The 16,170-nt window shown below is 56.0% G+C and overlaps 2 protein-coding genes across 3 annotated transcripts in view; one reads left to right on the top strand and one right to left on the bottom strand.

Moving 5' to 3' along the window:
- Nucleotides 1-11,833, top strand: part of NSG1 (neuronal vesicle trafficking associated 1) — a 31,901-nt gene extending 20,068 nt beyond the window's left edge. The window contains exons 3-4 of the mRNA XM_003411267.4: nucleotides 371-481; nucleotides 10,024-11,833. Of these exons, the coding sequence (XP_003411315.1) occupies nucleotides 371-481; nucleotides 10,024-10,224 (312 nt within the window). The 3' untranslated portion in view covers nucleotides 10,225-11,833. The remainder of the gene's footprint in view (nucleotides 1-370; nucleotides 482-10,023) is intronic.
- Nucleotides 11,834-12,347: 514 nt separating this feature from the next.
- The window catches only part of STX18 (syntaxin 18), a 140,775-nt gene continuing 136,952 nt past the window's right edge, over nucleotides 12,348-16,170 (bottom strand). Inside the window, exons 10-11 of one of the 2 annotated variants that reach the window (XM_064286085.1) lie at nucleotides 13,394-13,474; nucleotides 12,348-12,899 (exon numbers count right to left, since the gene is read on the bottom strand). In XM_064286085.1, coding sequence (XP_064142155.1) covers nucleotides 12,804-12,899; nucleotides 13,394-13,474 — 177 coding nt within the window. In that variant the 3' untranslated portion in view covers nucleotides 12,348-12,803. Of the gene's footprint in view, nucleotides 12,900-13,393; nucleotides 13,475-16,170 lie in introns of those variants that run through there. The other variant, XR_010322168.1, reaches the window with a different exon arrangement.

Genomic DNA, 16,170 nt, shown 5'->3' on the forward strand with positions numbered 1-16,170 from the left:
CTGTGCATCTGTTTGTGTGTCCGTCTGTGTGCATCTGTGTTGTCTGTCTCTGTGTGTCTGTGTGCGCATCTGTGTGTCCGTCTGTGTGCATCTGTCTCTGTGTACCTTTGTGTGTGCATCTGTGTATCTGTGTGTCCGTGTGCATCTATGTTGTCTGTCTCTGTGTGTGTGTGTGCCGTGTGTGCATCTGTGCATCTGTGTGTCTGTTTGTTTCCATCTGTGTATCCGTCTATGTCTGTCCATCCGTGTCCATCTGTGCCTTCTGTGTGTGTATCCACCTGTGTGTGTCTGTCTGTGTGTGTGTCCATCTGGCTGTCCCTGGCACTTTGCTCTCCTGAGCCTCCCCTGACATCTCTGCCTGTGCCCACAGGTCTCCGTGCTGGTCCTCTTCGCCCTGGCCTTCCTCACCTGTGTCGTCTTCCTGGTCGTCTACAAGGTGTACAAGTATGACCGCGCGTGCCCTGACGGGTTCGTCCTCAAGGTAAAGCTCCGTGCTGCTCTCGTGGCCCTGAGGCCCCGTGTGTGCTGCTCTCCCACTGAAGCTGCGGGGGTGGCAGGGGAGGGATCGCTAGGGCAGGAGGGCCTCTGGGTGGACCCTGTGGGAGGCCTGCCTGGAGGGCAGGGCTCCTGGGGGACAGAGTGGGTCTGCGGAGGGCCCACCTGTGGGAAGGAAGCTTCCGGCGGGCCTCCTGGTGAGGCAGGCCCAGCCCAGGGCCGACACTTCCCCCCTACCCCTCACCCCGTGGGGAAAGGTGCTTGCTCCAGGGAGGGCATCAGGCTCGTGTCAGAGCTGCGGGGGGAGTCACTGGTCCTCACGGCACAGGGGTGGAGGAGGACACTGAGGCTGTGAGGCGGGGAGGCTGGCCCCGGGCCACACAGGCAGGCTGCGTGTCCACATCTGCCGGATGCGTGGAGGACCCGGCGTTGGCTGGCTCTCACACGCGTGGAAATGTGGCTTTGTGTACAGAATGCCTCGTCCCAAAAACCTGCAAGTGGCACAGAGGCACACACGGGATGGCGGAATTAAACAAAGGAAATAAGGAGGCGAGTAGGGGGGACAAGGATGACGCACTGGGTCCTTCCTGTACGCTCGCCAGCCCAGCTCTAGATTCGGTCTGAACCTTCTAGAGCCAGGTGGAGAGGAAGACAGTGGCTTACAGGTTCCAGCGTGGCTGAGACTACAGTACAGGAGAGGCAGCCATCTTTTGGGCCCTCGCACCTGCAGGAACGAGCTGCTTGTGAACCATCATGGGCCGCTTGTGGCTTTGGCTTTGGTGTTTGCTGAGTGATGACAGAGGCCTTGCACAGGGTCATGGAGCCACGACTGGAATTCATGCTTCTATCCCTGTCCCTTCTCCCTTCCATGTCTTGTACTCGGGACTTCGGGCCCCTCAGCCCCCACTTCACCTGGCGAGTCTTTATTTTGTGCCCACCTTGTGCCAGGTGCGATTCCGTTAGGGACTGGAGGACAGCCAAGAGCCACTCAGGTAAAGACCCCTGCTGCCTGGAACTCGCTGACAATCCCCAAACAAGCAGTAAATACAAGTCCCTGGGTGGCACAAATGGTTTGTGCTCAACTACTAACCTAATGTTGGCAAACTGAACCCACCCGGCTGTGTCATGGAAGAAAGGCCTGGCGATCTGTTTCTGTAAAGATTACAGCCAAGAAAACCCCACGGAGCAGTTCTACTCTGACATACGTGGGGTAGCCATGAGTCAGAATCGACTTGATGACAGTTTTTTTTTTAATACTATGTTATTGTTGTTAGGTGCCATTGATTCTGACTCATAATGACCCCAACGTGACAGAGTAGACCTGCCCCATAGGGTTTTCTAGGGTGTAATCTTTACAGGAGCAGATCCCCAGGTCTTTCTCCCACGGAGCCGCTGGGTGGCTTCAAACCGTCAACCTTTCAGTTTGCAGCTGAGTGCTCAACTGTTGTGCCACCAGGGCTCCTTTTGTGCTGCGTTAGCAGGTTGGAAACACTGGAAAAAGCAAACAAAGCAGGGATGGGGGGCAGGGCGTGTGGGGCCGGGGTGCGATTTCAGGAAGGGTGGCCCACCCTGGAGCAAAGGCTGGTGGGAAGTGAGGTGGGAGAAGTACCTGCAGGCAGGGGGAGGCCCCACCTTGCACTCGGTTCTATCCCACGGCCGGACTGAGCACTGTGCTGGGCAAGAAGCTTTCCGGTCAGTTTGGGGGCTGACACCGAGTGCACCAATGACCACGGTCCAAGGCTAAGTGAAGGGAGGCAGGAGGCCGGCCAGAGGGCTGGGGCTGCAAGGAAGGGAGGGCTGGCCTTGACTGAGCAGGTAAGCGGGATAAGGAGGTGGCAAGGTCAACGCAGGCAGGATGGGGTGTGGGCGCCCCAGGAGGAAGACACGCAGGCCGTTCCCGCTGCATCCAGGCCACCCCAGTGCCTCTGGCTGCGGATACGCGGAAGCAGGAGGAGACGACCAAGTTCATGGCTAGACAGGGCAGCCCTTGGAAAAACCAGAACCACGCCAGTTGCCGTGGAGTTGACTCTGACTCCTGGTGACTCTCCATGTGCGGAATAGAACTGCTCCAGAGGGTATTCGAGGCTGTGACCTTTCTGGAAGCAAATCACCAGGCCTTTCTTCCGAGGCGCCTCTGGCTGGGTTTGAAGCGCCTACCTTTTGGTTAGTAGTTGAGCAGTTAACTGTTTGCACCCTGGAGGGCGAGGCAAAGGCCGCTGGAGGAGAGGGAGGTATATACTCAAAAGAGTTCAAAGCAGGGACTCACTTGGTCTCCTGGGGAGGCTGGAGGCAGTGAGACTGCTGGCCTTGCAGGCTGCACATGAGGTGCCTTGGCCAGGAATAGAACCCAGGTCTTCAGCATGGGAGGCGAGAGCTCTGCCACGTAACCACGTGCACAAACGCGAACATGACTCCTCCCTTACCAACTGTCTCATTATCTGACATTTCACATTGACGACAACAGTAAATAATCTACCATAGACTATTTGCGCATTAACGACTGACGTCTGGCAGGAAGAATGCCGAGGTGTGAGGCGACAGTGACGCTGGTTGTGGTGGTTAAGGTTGCGTGTCGCCCTGGCTGGGCCATGATTCTCAGTGGTTTGGCAGTTCTGTAATGATGTAATTTGGCAGGCAGTTCTGTAATGATGTAGTCATTCTCTAGTTTGTGATCCGACATGGTCATTCTCCATCTTTGGCATAATACCCGGGCCTTTGGAACCTCACAGTGCCTGTATGTGAAGAGTGGGTGTGTATACAGGAGGGACAAAGGACACTGGCGTGCACACTCATACCTCTCCTTCCTCGAGCTGTAGCCAAGGGCAGCTGGACACAGGGCGGCAGCTCCTGGGCCCTCCCAGCTGCATGCCCCAGGAGGGACGCCCCCAGCAGGTGCTAGTGGGAAATGCCAGAGTCCCAAAAGGCGCAGCTGTAGGCCATCCATCAGGGGTTCTTTAATTACTGTGGGGGTACATATTGTTGTTGTTAGTTGCCGTCCAGTCGATTCTGAATCATGGCGACCCCTTGTGTTCCAGAGTTGAAATGAACTGAGTTTTCTTGGCTGTAATCTTTAAGGAAGCAGGTCACCAGGCCTGCCTTCCTCAGCACCACTGGGTGGGTTCGAACCACCAACCTTTTGGCTAGTAGCCAAGAGCTTAACCACTGCACTACCAGGGCTCCTCCATCAGGGGTTCTTTCAGTTCCCAGGGCTGGCTGTGTACCAGGACCCCTCCTGAGCTTTTTAAACACATAGCCGTCGGGGGCCCCTCCAGCGCCACTGTCAGTCAGAGTGCAGCTGGCCTGGACCCAAGGCTTCAGCAGCCCACCTCCACTGGGGCAGGTGATGTAACAGAGCCCGGGGCTGCAGGAGGACGTGGGAGATGGAGGCAGGCTGAGCCTGGGAGGCAGGGAACTTGTCTCAGACTCAGAGAGAACAGATCAGGAGAGTACCCCGTGCCAGGGCTGCTGGCTTCAGCTCCTTGGGTGCAGTCACTAGGCCGGGGCCCATTCTCTGGACATCCCGGGGCCCACTCCGTGACATCAGCTCCTCTGAGTCACCAGCTCTGAGCAGGTTCTTCCGCCTCCCAGATCCAATCACTCATTGAGTCTGGGGTCTCACTGGCTCCCCTCTATGTCCCCAGTGCCCACAGACCAGTCCAGACCTGGTTTCTTACCTGGTGCCCTGCAGTTTCTCCCCATGACCCCCATGACTGGATGCCGATTGGACTGTTGTGATCCACAGGGTTCTCGTTGGCTGATTTTCAGAAGCAGACTGCCAGGCCTTTCTTCCTAGTCTTAGTCTGGAAGCTCTGCTGAAACCTGTTCAGCATCACAGGAACACACAGGCCTCCACTGACGGATGGGTGGTGCTGTGCATGCGGTCCACTGGCCAGAAGCTAAACGTAGGCTATAAAAGTTTCAAACCTCATGAGGGAAACTGCCCCAAATCTCACAAGGCATTGATGTGTAAGTTGGAATTGACTCGATGGCAATGGGTTTGGTTTTTGTTTTACTCCCCTGCAGTCACTGGGGTCCGTCCCCTGGGCATCCTGGGGTCCACTTGGGCCGTTACACATTCCCGTAGCTCCTCCACAGGTCCGATCGTCAACTTCACTGGTCAGGTGAGGACTGAGGTGCAGGGAGACTCAGTGACCTGCCCACGCTCACCATCAGGCCGCTGGCTCAGCCACGCCCCACCCACAGCTGACAAACAGCTTTGTCCCAGTCAGCCCTTCAGGGAGAGGGCGCCCCCTACAGTGCTCCAGAGAGGCCTCGCCTCCATCTTCACTGCACTCCCTCTGGGACTTGCCCTGCTGTCCCCGCTGGGACGGCTTCCTTAACCCCTGGGCTCTTGCCCACCATTGGCCCCCCATGATGCCTCCCCCAGCTACATCGGGTAGTGTGACTGTCCTCCTGGGGGGGGGCGTTTCCAAGACTTCTCCACACCCAGTCCTGGCTCAGAGGGAGGCACCACTCGGCAGGGGAGGGCTGCACCCACTGCAGGGCCCAGTAGGGTGTTGGGGTGGGTGGGGGTGAAGACGGAAGAAGGCGGGAGCTGGGGAGAGGGTGGCCATGCCATCACCTTCATGTGACAGGTGAGGACACCAGGGCACCCTTGGCCCACTGCAGCTCCCCACCCCTGGCCGGCCTGGGCAGTGCTTCTAGTGAGAACCCGGTGGATCCCAACAGTTGGATCTGTATCTAATTGTGGGGGTCATGGGGAGAACCTGCAGAATGTCCAGTGCCCGTGGTGCCCTGCTGTCAGCCCTGTGACCTTGGCATTGCTGTCACCCCTATGACCTTGGCATGCTGCTATCAGCCCTGTGACCTTGGTGACCCACTGTCAGCCCTGTGACCTTGTGGATGTCCTGACTCCTTAGCTGAGCCACTGCTAAGTGACTCGAGTCCTCCGAGAGGTGTGGATCCTCAGCCCCTCTGTGTAGATGAGGGAGCTGAGACTCAGAAGGGAGCCTCCAGTGGTGTCTGCTAGGAACGTGGTCGGGTAGGCCCTGTGCCCGTGAGCCAGCGTCCGAGATCAGCTTCCCCTTCAGTGGCACACCTCTTCCAGGGCCAGGCCGCTGTTCAGCCCACGGAAGCGCTGGGTCAGAAACACTCATCTCTTGGTCGTTTCTCTTCAGAAGACAGCTCTGTGCGCTCACAGGGATGAGCAGGGATGGCAGGTCTTGGATTTCAGGGTTTGGCGAGTTGCTGAGGAGAATGTTTCTCCGTGGAAAAGCGTCTTTCTCCCGTCCCCTCTACGTCTTCATTAAACCAGTGGCTGCTGAGTGGCCTTCTCGGAGGAGAGCCAGTAGCCACAGCCACCCCAGCAGGGAAGACACCAGGCCACTGGCCGAGACACGGGGGGGCAGCTTCTCACATATGAACCTCTGCAAGATCCACCCCCTACCCCCCAACCACCCCCCAAAAAACCCCACTGCTGCCGAGTCAATTCTGGATCAAAGCAACTCTTTAAGACAGAGTAGAACTGCCCCATAGGACTTCAAGGCTGTAAATCTGTGGAAGCAGATCACCAGGTCTTTTCTCCCTCGGAGCAGCTGGTGAGTTTGAACTGCTGACCTTTCAGTTAGCAGCTGAGCACTTAACCATTGCTGTCACCAGGCCTTCTCTAAGATCTCCTGGGCCCTCTAAGCCACCCCCACCCCATGCACCCTTTTACCTGCTCAGCATCTTCCTCCTCACTGCCGTCGATGCCGACTCAGGGTGACCTCACGTGGTGCAGGGTTGCACTGTTCTCACTACGTTTTTTTTTTTTTTTTTAATTTTTATTAAGCTTCAAGTGAACATTTACCATTCCAATCAGTCTGTCACATGTAGGTTTACATACATCTTACTCCCCCACTACGTTTTTTTTTTGACTGTAAACTTTACAGAGAAGATCACCAGGGTTTGCTTCTGCAGACTGGCTGGGCAGCTTCAGAGCCCCAACCTTCAGGTTGGTAACTGAGTGCAAACCGGTTGCTCCACCCAGCACCCAAGGACCCACCATCTTCTCGGGCCCCAGTAATGACGGATGGTAGCTGTGTGTGCAGGCCTGGGCCAGCCTCGATGCTGACACCTGGTCCCCAGCAACTATGCAGTGGGTACTATCCTCCATTTGCAAAGGAGGGCACAGGCCGAGAGAGCTTGGTCCTGTCACTTGCCATCTGAATGTGGCTTCTCTGAGGGAGGCCAGGGGGCAGGGCAAGGGCTGGTGGGCTGACGGCAGTAATGCTGCTGCCAGCTGGGCTGTGCTGGTGTTAAGCTGAGCTGGCAGCGGCTGGCTTCTGAACCAGCTGGGCAGCCCACCAGTGGGGGACTCTCCTGTTAACCTCACACTGACATCCCTGTTCACAGGGACATGGCAGGTGTCCCCGGGCAGGAACTCCCCAGAAAGAGGAGGGAGGGAGTAGCATCAAAGAAAGAACAAGGCACCCTGGTCACGTGGTCAGGGCTTGAGATCCGCCCAGCAGGAGCCCTGCTAGGATGGAGGTGCCGCCCTTTCTCCCTCTCTGACACACTGGGGCATCTCGGCCCTGGCTCCTGGCAAGACAGCTGTGTCCGGGCAATGCCAGGTGAATTGGCACAGGCCAAGGCTCTGGCCTGCACTCAGAGGATGACAAGACAGCCTGGCATCCAGGTGGCCTTGGTGGGGTGATGAGGGTGTCACGCAGGCCGTGGTGTCAGAGCTGGGGTCCAGTTGCAGTGATGACCTGGGCAGGACCGTGAGCCACCCTGAACTCGGCTCCCTCCGTCCTAAGATAAGCACAGCGTCCCTGCCTCTGAGGGTCTTGAGGGAGAGACAAGGATGCAGGACTCCAGTGCCAGTGGAAGGCAGACTGTTCTGACTACGGGAAGGTTCTGACCCACCACCCCCTGGGGCAGGTGAGCCCACCAGAGGCCTCTGTTTGTCACTGGTGGAGTATTTGAGCTGAGCGGAGGTCACGTATCAGGAGCTTCAGACGGGGAGGCAGTGCAGGTGGCAGGGGGAGGGGGCAGGGCCTGGCCAGACGCCAGCTTGGCATTCCGGCAGTCACCCACGTGAGCTGGTGTTACCTCTCTGGGCCCAACTTCCCTCATCTATAAAATCTGGCTACTGAGAGAATGTGCATGAAAAACACTGCAAACTGTCAGGTCTTAAGACGTCGGGAGGAGAACCCAAGTGTGGGAGGCAGAGCCCAGCTCTGTCTCTGCTGCCAGGGAAATGGGAGATGGCCTGGAGCCTACAGGGACACTTCAAGGAGCAGCCCACTCAAATGGGATGCTTAGTCAGCCGTCATTAGCTTTCGGAGACAAACATGAGCTCAGGCAAGGACTTGGTTCCCGGAAGCGATTCCCCTGGTGCCTCTGTGGCCAGGACAGATATCGTCTGGCTGCCAGCTACACTCCACCCATTGGTGCTGTCCATCATCCTGGTGATGGCCTGAGGCGTCCAGTCATCAAACCATGCGTACAGTGTGAGGACATGGATCACTTTCACAGCCGCGGGATGAAGCTAACAAGGGGTCCTTGTGAAGCCCCAGGACCTGGCCTCTGGTGGACTCTGCCTCTTCCTAGGGAGGTGGAGCTGGATATCAGCGCCATGGGGGGATGTGTAAAAATACAGATTTACTAGAGCAGATTCACCAGTCAGAATCTTGGGGGTAGGGTCTGAGAACCCGGATTCAACACCTCCCTAGGTAGTGTGATGCGAAGCTGAACCGGGACCACTGCCCCCACTGCGAGCCCCTCCACTGCCTGATGGGAAGGTGACTGGCTTTGGGGAGCCAGAAGCTTTCTCTCTCATGTTCCAGTCCAAGCTGGAAGGCAGTGTGGGGCACCTCGGGCTCCCCACCTTGTGGCCCTGCTGGCCCAGGGTGTGTCACCCTCCTGTGGTTGGGCTGGCTTAGACTACCTCGGGATGTGGGCAGTGGGACAGGGGACAGGCAGCAGCCTCTCGGGCCTGGTCAGAACATGCTCTTCACACTTGTCCCTGCGCTAGGCATTCGCTGTCCCCCACCACGTGGGAGGTGGGGAAGGGGTCTCTCGCTGGGGGGCCATGTGCTCCGCTCTGGGAGTGGAGAGCAGAAGGCCAGCCGCAGCCTGCCACAGCCTCCTGGTGGGGTCAGTGTGAGGGGTGCCCTGAGCAGACTGCTCATGCTGGTCAGCAGCAGGACTGAGGACCCGCGGGTTAGGTCAGCCTGGAAGCCAGGACTTGAACCTGTTTGGGGCCCTCGATCCCTGACAAACTGATGAAAACTGTGGACTGGTCTCCTTCCAAAACGCCCACCCAACTGACTTTCACATAGAACCACATCTAAGCATCAGAGCCCCCCACCCTGGGACTTCCCAGGGCTTCCCGGCCTGCAGGGCTAGCACTGCCTCCTGAGGGGACAGTGCTGTGGTGCGGCCCTGCACACGCTCCCACACACACCCCTGAGCCTGGTCAGAGGCATCCTGTGCTCCTGGGTCAGTAGGTTAAACCTGACTCTCTACCACCATTAAGGCGGTTTCACTCGACCCCTGCCTTTTGCAGCATTTCCTTTTTTTACTGTTGTAAAGACATATAACACGTTTACCAAGTCAGCATCGCCAGGCATTTACCAAGTCAGCAGCGCCAGGCATACAGTTTAGCAGTATCATTTGCATCACGGTGACGGCCAAGTTTCCCATCATCAGACTCCCTGCTTCCCAGTGACTCGCCTTCCCTCCCTCCCTCCCTCCCTCCCACGCCTGGTAACCAGTGATAAGCTTCCCCGTCTACATTTGCCTCTTCTATATGTTTCACATGAGTGAGATCAGTGTTTGTCCTTTTGCGACTGACTTGTTTCATCAACACGTTTACAAGGCTTCTCCATGTGGTGGCATGTGTCAGGGCTTCATTCCTCCTCCCGGTTTTCTAACGTTTTTCTCATGCACCTCCTGTGCTCTGCCGCAGCCGGTGGCCTGGCCTTCCTCCCCCCAGTACCGGCCACATCTTCCTGCCACAAGGCTGCTCCCTCTGCTTTGAGGGCTTCTCTTCCCCTTGCCTGGTTAAGGCAGACTCACTCACCCTTCAGACCCTAGCCCAGGGGAAGCCTTTCTGCCGTCCCTTCCTGCCATCTGGATAACTGGTGGACACGTGAAAAGTTTTACTAAACACAAACGAGGAGCCCTGGTGGCACAATGGCCAAGTGCTCACTGCTAACTGAAAGGTCAGCAGTTTGCCCCACCAGCAGTTCCTTGGGAGAAAGACCTGGCAATCTGTCCTATAAAGATCACAGCCTAGGAAACCCTATGAGGCATCTGTCACATGGGGTCACCATGAGTCAGAAATGCCTCAGCAGCACACAACAAACACAATGACAACCGGTGCGAGGCCTTTGGTGGAGCAGGGAGCCTGTAGCGTCCTGATTGAGATAATGCAGACGTCCTGCTGAGGCAGGTGCCAGGTCTGCTTCTGCTCATTCTATGTCTTCTCCAAGCCCAGGGACGGTGACCGATAGCATCTGCCAGGCGTTGGCGGGACAGCCTGTGGTGATGCGTGTCTCTCTGTGGCCTCATGTCTTCCAGAACACCCAGTGCATTCCAGAAGGCTTGGAGAGCTACTACTCGGAGCAGGACTCCAATGCCCGGGAGAAGTTCTACACCGTCATCAACCACTACAACCTGGCCAAGCAGAGCATCACCCGCTCCGTCTCGCCGTGGATGTCCGTCCTGTCGGAGGAGAAGCTGTCCGAGCAGGAGACCGAGGCCGCTGAAAAGTCGGCTTAGCGAGGTGGGCCAGCGCCTGCAGACAAGGTGTCGCCTGGAGGTAACAAAGGGACGTTGAGGGACATATCATTCAATACAGTTACCGATGCTTTAGAGGTCACTCATTTCCGGTGCGATTGCTTCTGTTTGCTAATGCTGCTTTGCAAACACAACTTGCTGCAGACCACCCATGGGCAGAAAACCAAGAGCATCTCAGCATTGCTTCAAGAGCTCTGGCACCACGTTTCATGTTAAGAAATCTTAGTTACTTTCCTGGGATTTATTGGAAGCTGTCAAAAAATAAATTTACACTGGATATGCCAGGGGTTTGGACTTGAGAAAAATAATGCATTTTGTGGGATTGATTTTTTTTCTTAAACCACCTTGCTGTTTGCAAACCTTGCTCCATAGTCACACCCAGAGCGATCTCTTGCTTCGCTGAGAGCAAGCTCTACTGACCGTTTTCTTTCCACCTCCCATCAGATGGGGACAGTGCTGGTCGCCAAGACACGCTGTAGTCAGGGGTACAGTTTGTGGAGGACAGACCCCTGAGTGGACCTGCACGTATGCAAATGTCAGGCTTGACCGAGGCCTGCTGGGGGTCACACTCTCACTGTGGTCCACAGAAGGTCACTCAGTCCCCTGGCTTTGCCTCTGGTAGAAAGGTACGGACACCCCCCTGGGTCAGATGTCTGCAGAGTGTCACAGCCTGTGTAGGCAGGGGCTCTGGGGAGAGGTGGGCCAGGGGCCCTAGGCTGCAGAACCTGTCTCCTTATAGGTATCTGGCCCCACGACCGGCAGAGTAGGTGGGAAGCCGCTGGCCCTTTTGCTCACTTCTATCACGAATACATTTGCACCACCACCCCCGTTAGCAAGTTAGTTTGTACACATTGGCAGGGTGGGAGAGGTGGCGACGCCCAGGCTGGTGAGCCAGGGTTCCTGTATGTTCTACTTGGTGAAACAGACGGGACAACCGTGACGTGAGACTGGGGGGAGGGGGGCTGCAGAGGGGCTGGGAGGCATGCACATCTGGCTATGAAACTTCAGTTCAGTCTTTGTAAAGAATGATGTTTCAAGTTCAATCTCGACACTAAAGTGTACGTTTACAAAATTGCCAGTTAGACAAACTAAGTGTGTAAAAGAATTAAATGGAAAAAAGCTTCACAGATGTTTTCTTCCATGTTATTTGAATGTGCTGTTTCTGGTGGCTGTGTCAAAAGTTTCCGTTTTTTTAGTAGATCAAAAATAAATGATAGTGCAGGGTCTGTTGCGGACAAGCAGGGCGATCGTGGTCAGCGCCACGGCCACCTCCTAGATGTGCTTCCTGGCACGAACGACGTTTTATTGTCAAGGGTCTTTGGACGGGGCCCATGGCCTCAGGCCGGTGGCGAGCGTGACACAGCCGTGTGCCGCAGGAGGTCTGGAAGGGTGTCATTAAGTGTGGGGAGTGCATCAAGTGCCCGCCATAGCATGTCCTGCGTGTAAAGAAATGAACTCAAACCCACGTCAGCGCGTTACCAAGGCAACCCCTTTGTGTTTTCTATAATCATGTACTTCGCTGCCTGTAAGTACACCCAGTGTAACTTTGGACATTTTCACTCTGTACAAATAAAAAACGAGGCCATCTGTGACTGCCCAACAGACGTGTCTGTACAGCTCATGCATCTTGCTAGGAACAGCGTGCACTGCCTCGCTGAGTGGGGCCCTCGAACACCAGGATGCTGGCTGCACATATGTGGCTCCAGATGTTCCGGGCCTCCAGCTGCTGTTTACGTTTCCCAAGAGGGCAGGCCTGGCCTTCCGAGGCCTGCCTCCTTCCCTGCACAGACGCTGCTGGAACCCCAGCAGCAGGAAGGGAGGCTTGTGTGGCCCCCTCCCTGTCCTGTCATGAAAGGGTTGGGGGCAGCAGCTCATGGGGGAATTGGGCCAGGCGGCCCCTCCCTGAGTGCCTCAGAGCCTGTTTCTTCTTCCCTCATGAGGCGGACAGCAACAGAATGTCTAAACCTGGACGCGTTTACAAAATGTTAAGTGGCCGCAGTTGTACCTGCTAGATTCACAGGGTGGCTGAGGTGTCCTTTTCCCACACTATGTATGCTGTGTGTATGTCGTCTGTGTGTCTGCTGACTCGGGTGAGAAGCCATAAGGAAACAGAGAAGGCATCAGCATTTTATTTCCAGAAGGTGTTCACTGGGTCTCCTGAACTGCTGGGTGGGCAAGGTCACTGAGCTCCTTTGAGACCATCTGGGGGCAGAAGGCCTGCTGTGCACTGTGGCTCGGGCAGGCTTATGTCTGGGTGCAGTTGGTAATAATCTCCCCCATTTAATCCATCTTGCCTTATGACTGCTACACAGACCACCTTCAAAGTGCAGTTTTCTTTCTCAGCTACAGACAGGGCAGGCGTACAAGCACTGATCTGGGTGTCCCCCTTGTGTCAGGGCACGTGTCTGTTTCAGCCCACCCCCCCACCCTGCTCTATGATAAAGGCAGGTCACAGCCTTGCCTGGCGCTGGAGATTCGAGACAGCATAGCTGTCAGGAGCAGCCGGGCAGAGGTTCTTGTAGTGCACACACCTGCTGGGGGGTGTCGGCCATCCCGCCCGCCTAGCTGTCGTACCAGTCGAGGAAAAGCAAGGAGAAGGAGCACATGACGAGGAAAAAGAGGATCCACACGCGGAAGCCGGCGTTGTTCTTAATGGCCTGGAGGCGGGGGGGGGGGGGACAGGAACATAGGGTTCTGTCACAAGGGACGGGGTGTCAGTGTCCTCCCGTGCCCGTGTATTCCCATGCACGTTCCGTCTCAGCTGGACCTCGGGGTGGTCACCTGCTCAGCACATAACCTGGGGGCGTCCTCCATAGACAGTAGCCAGGGCTGGGCCCTTGGGTGGTCCAGGTTTCCCCAGTGGTGCCAGCCCTGGATTTGGGGAACTAGTCTGACCTGAATTTCTCCTCTGGGGGCGCAGGCGCCACTGGTCCTCAGTAAGGGCTTGTGGTCAGAACAAGGAGGTGGGCCGGGGGCTCTTGTGCACACATGCGGGTCACCACGGTGCCCTGGTGTGGCTGGGACGGAGCGTGGCTGGGACAGAGCGTGCCTGACCAGCTGCATGGGTGTGTGATCAGCCCTGCCAGCGAGACTCATGCTGCCCCCCAGTTAGTGCCCCCCAAGTTAGACACGGGGCGATCAGAGCACCCACCTCTCTTATGTCTTCATTGCCCTCCTTTATGTTCTCAGTTGCCCCTACAACTAGCTGGTGAATGCTGTCAATCTCAGCTTCCTGTGGAAGAAAAGGGTGTCAGACAAACAGCCACCTCCCCGGGGGTAAAACTCACACCACACGGCTGCCATCGGGTCAGTTCCGACTCGTGGGGACCCTGCAGGACAGGGCAGAACTGTCCCATAGAGTTTCCTAGGCTGTAATCTTTACAGGAAGAGACTGCCACATCCTTCTCCTGCTCTGTGGGTTTGAACCGATGACCTTTCAGTTAGCAGCTGAGCCTTTAACCCCTGTACCACCAGGGCTCCTTCCTCAAGTGTGTATCATGATAAAAAGAGTCACTGCCACTTACTAGGGGACAGGTACTTTACATGCATTAACCCATGAACCCTCATAGCACCCTGAGAGACAGGGATCACCCCATTTTACAAAAGGCTCAGGGAGGTTTGACAATTTGCTCAAGGTCACAGAGCAACCATGCAGCAGCACTGAGATTACGCCGCTTAGAAGCTCCCTCTGCTCCTGCCTGGGCTCCTTCCCGCCCCTTGCTGTCTCTCCGTGCCCCTCGCCACTGAAGGGAGGCCAAGGACAGAGAGCTACTGTTTATAGTGGCCACCACCTACCAGGGGCTCTCCCTCTAGTCTCTCAAAATCCAGAGAAATAAGCTTCAAAATGTATATGCTTTAAAACATACATGCTAGCTTCAGAAAAAGTGCTGTTTTACCGTTGTGTTTGCCAGTGTCTCTCTAAAGGAGCTAAAATTTAAGAATCAAAATGGGATGCAGGATGTTTGCAAAAAACATTTCAGCACTCGGCGAGTGTGAGAAGTTTGGTTCCTAGTCTCCTCTGCTGACCCGTTTGGCTCATCAGCCCTAGTGCTTCCGCAGGAGAGCTCACGGATGCCAGGGCTAGTTTGCCAGCAGCAGGTCTGGCTTCCTCTCCCTTTAGGCAGTGGTGGAGCTGCGGATGTTGCCAACAGGCTAACGAGGGATTTGGGATGCGGGGAGGGAAATGCCCGCTAGCTGGGTTTTGAAGGAGCCTGGCTGCTAACAGACTGCGGAGAGAAAAGCACCTTTGGCTGTCTGGTCGCTGGTAACGACTATTACATAGGACACAGACCGGGGCTGGGGTTGCTGGGATCTGTAATCACACTTCTCTGCAGAACGTCGAAGTGGAAGCTAATTGACCATTGCCATCGTTCCTAGGAAGTCACTGCTATAAAGGACCCTGTAACAGACGGAAAAACCAAGGCCTGGTTCGTCTTAGGTCCTAGAAACCCCTGAGGAGCCAAGGCACAGCTCTGGCCTGTGCTCTGCATGCCCCTCCCCAAGCTGGGAGCCCTGGGTTGCTGGGAGCAGCTCCATCCTACTGACGCAGGGAACACAGCTGTCCGGTGCCCTGCGGCAGCTCGCATTCATGGCATTGGGGCCCCCAGCACTGGGCTTAGTGTAGGAGCCTTAGAAGTGGTGCAGCTCTGAGTTCCCAGGGTGCTGGTCCACCAAGCCCCTGTGGCACTCCCTGGCATGGAAGATACACGGTGGCGGTGTTCCATCTGCCAGGAGAAATGGCAGTGGCTGCTGGCTGCACTGAAAAAGCGCAGATCTGCCGTGTCCACGCCTAAGATAGTAAGTTTCTTCAACTGAGAGCCTGCCCCGGGTACTTCCTATTGACTAGCTGGGAGGGTGAGGCAGCTGACCTCAGCCCCATTCTGCTGACGAGGACTGGGGCTCAGGGGAGCCAGTTCTCACTCACCCGCTGAGTCATGGGGAATCTGGGCCTGTCTGACTCAGTTTACACTCTGAGCTGCCTCAGAGGGAGATGTCTGACTTAACTTTTTCTGTGGCATGCCGCTGAACTGATGATCGTGACATTGAAAATTCTACACAAAGGCAATAATTAAGCTTCTAAATTAAGGCTGAGCATACACATGCTCGAATAGTTCCTTTAACTCCTGTGAACCTGACCTTCCAGTGTGCCCTTAGACTTAACGTACATAACTTAACAAGGATTTGACTCTGGCCAGGTGGCTTAGGAAAAGCGGTTTTGTGAGGGAAGCATCTTAAGCCAAGTAGTCCGCTTTAATACACAGGAGAAAGGACTGTGTCTTTCCACCTCTTGCACAGTCTTAAGATGCCAAGAATAAAAGGTCTCTAACATTTTGCCAGTTACTGGCTAAAAAAGCTTCAGAAGTAGGCAGGCGGAAGTTAACGTGAGACTGCTCACTGAAGAGCAAGCAGTGGGATTCCTGTGAATACTACCATTCTGAGCCCCTCTGTATTGTGCACACACCATGGACAGAGGCTGCTGCCCACCAGGCACGGGGCCGGGTGCTTTCTGGAGGTTCTCGCTGAACCTCACACCAGTCCTGCAAGGGCACCTCCATCTTAGAGATGGGCAGTGTGGCTCAAAGAGGTTACTCAGCTCACCGAGGGCAGCTGGAACTATGACCTGCCTGCCCCCGTGCCTGGACTCCCTCCCCTGCCAAGTTGCCCTGCACCCCGCATCTCCACGGCCTTGGGTGGCCACTCAGGCTGGGTGGTGGGTTCCACGGGGAGCACTGCCTCCCACAGGCCACTGCTGCTCTAGGGCTTTGAGAGTGTCCACCGTCAACACTGGCCACCACACATGGCTGCTCTAGGGCTATAAGAGCATCCGCCGTCAACACTGGCCACCACACACAGCCCTGGTACACAGCTGAGGAGACACAGGGCTTCAAAGGTGTCCTGAATCCTTGGCACATTTTTCTCTTAAGCTAA

This window comes from Loxodonta africana, chromosome 5, assembly GCF_030014295.1.
Source record: "Loxodonta africana isolate mLoxAfr1 chromosome 5, mLoxAfr1.hap2, whole genome shotgun sequence".
Lineage (NCBI taxonomy): Eukaryota > Metazoa > Chordata > Mammalia > Proboscidea > Elephantidae > Loxodonta > Loxodonta africana.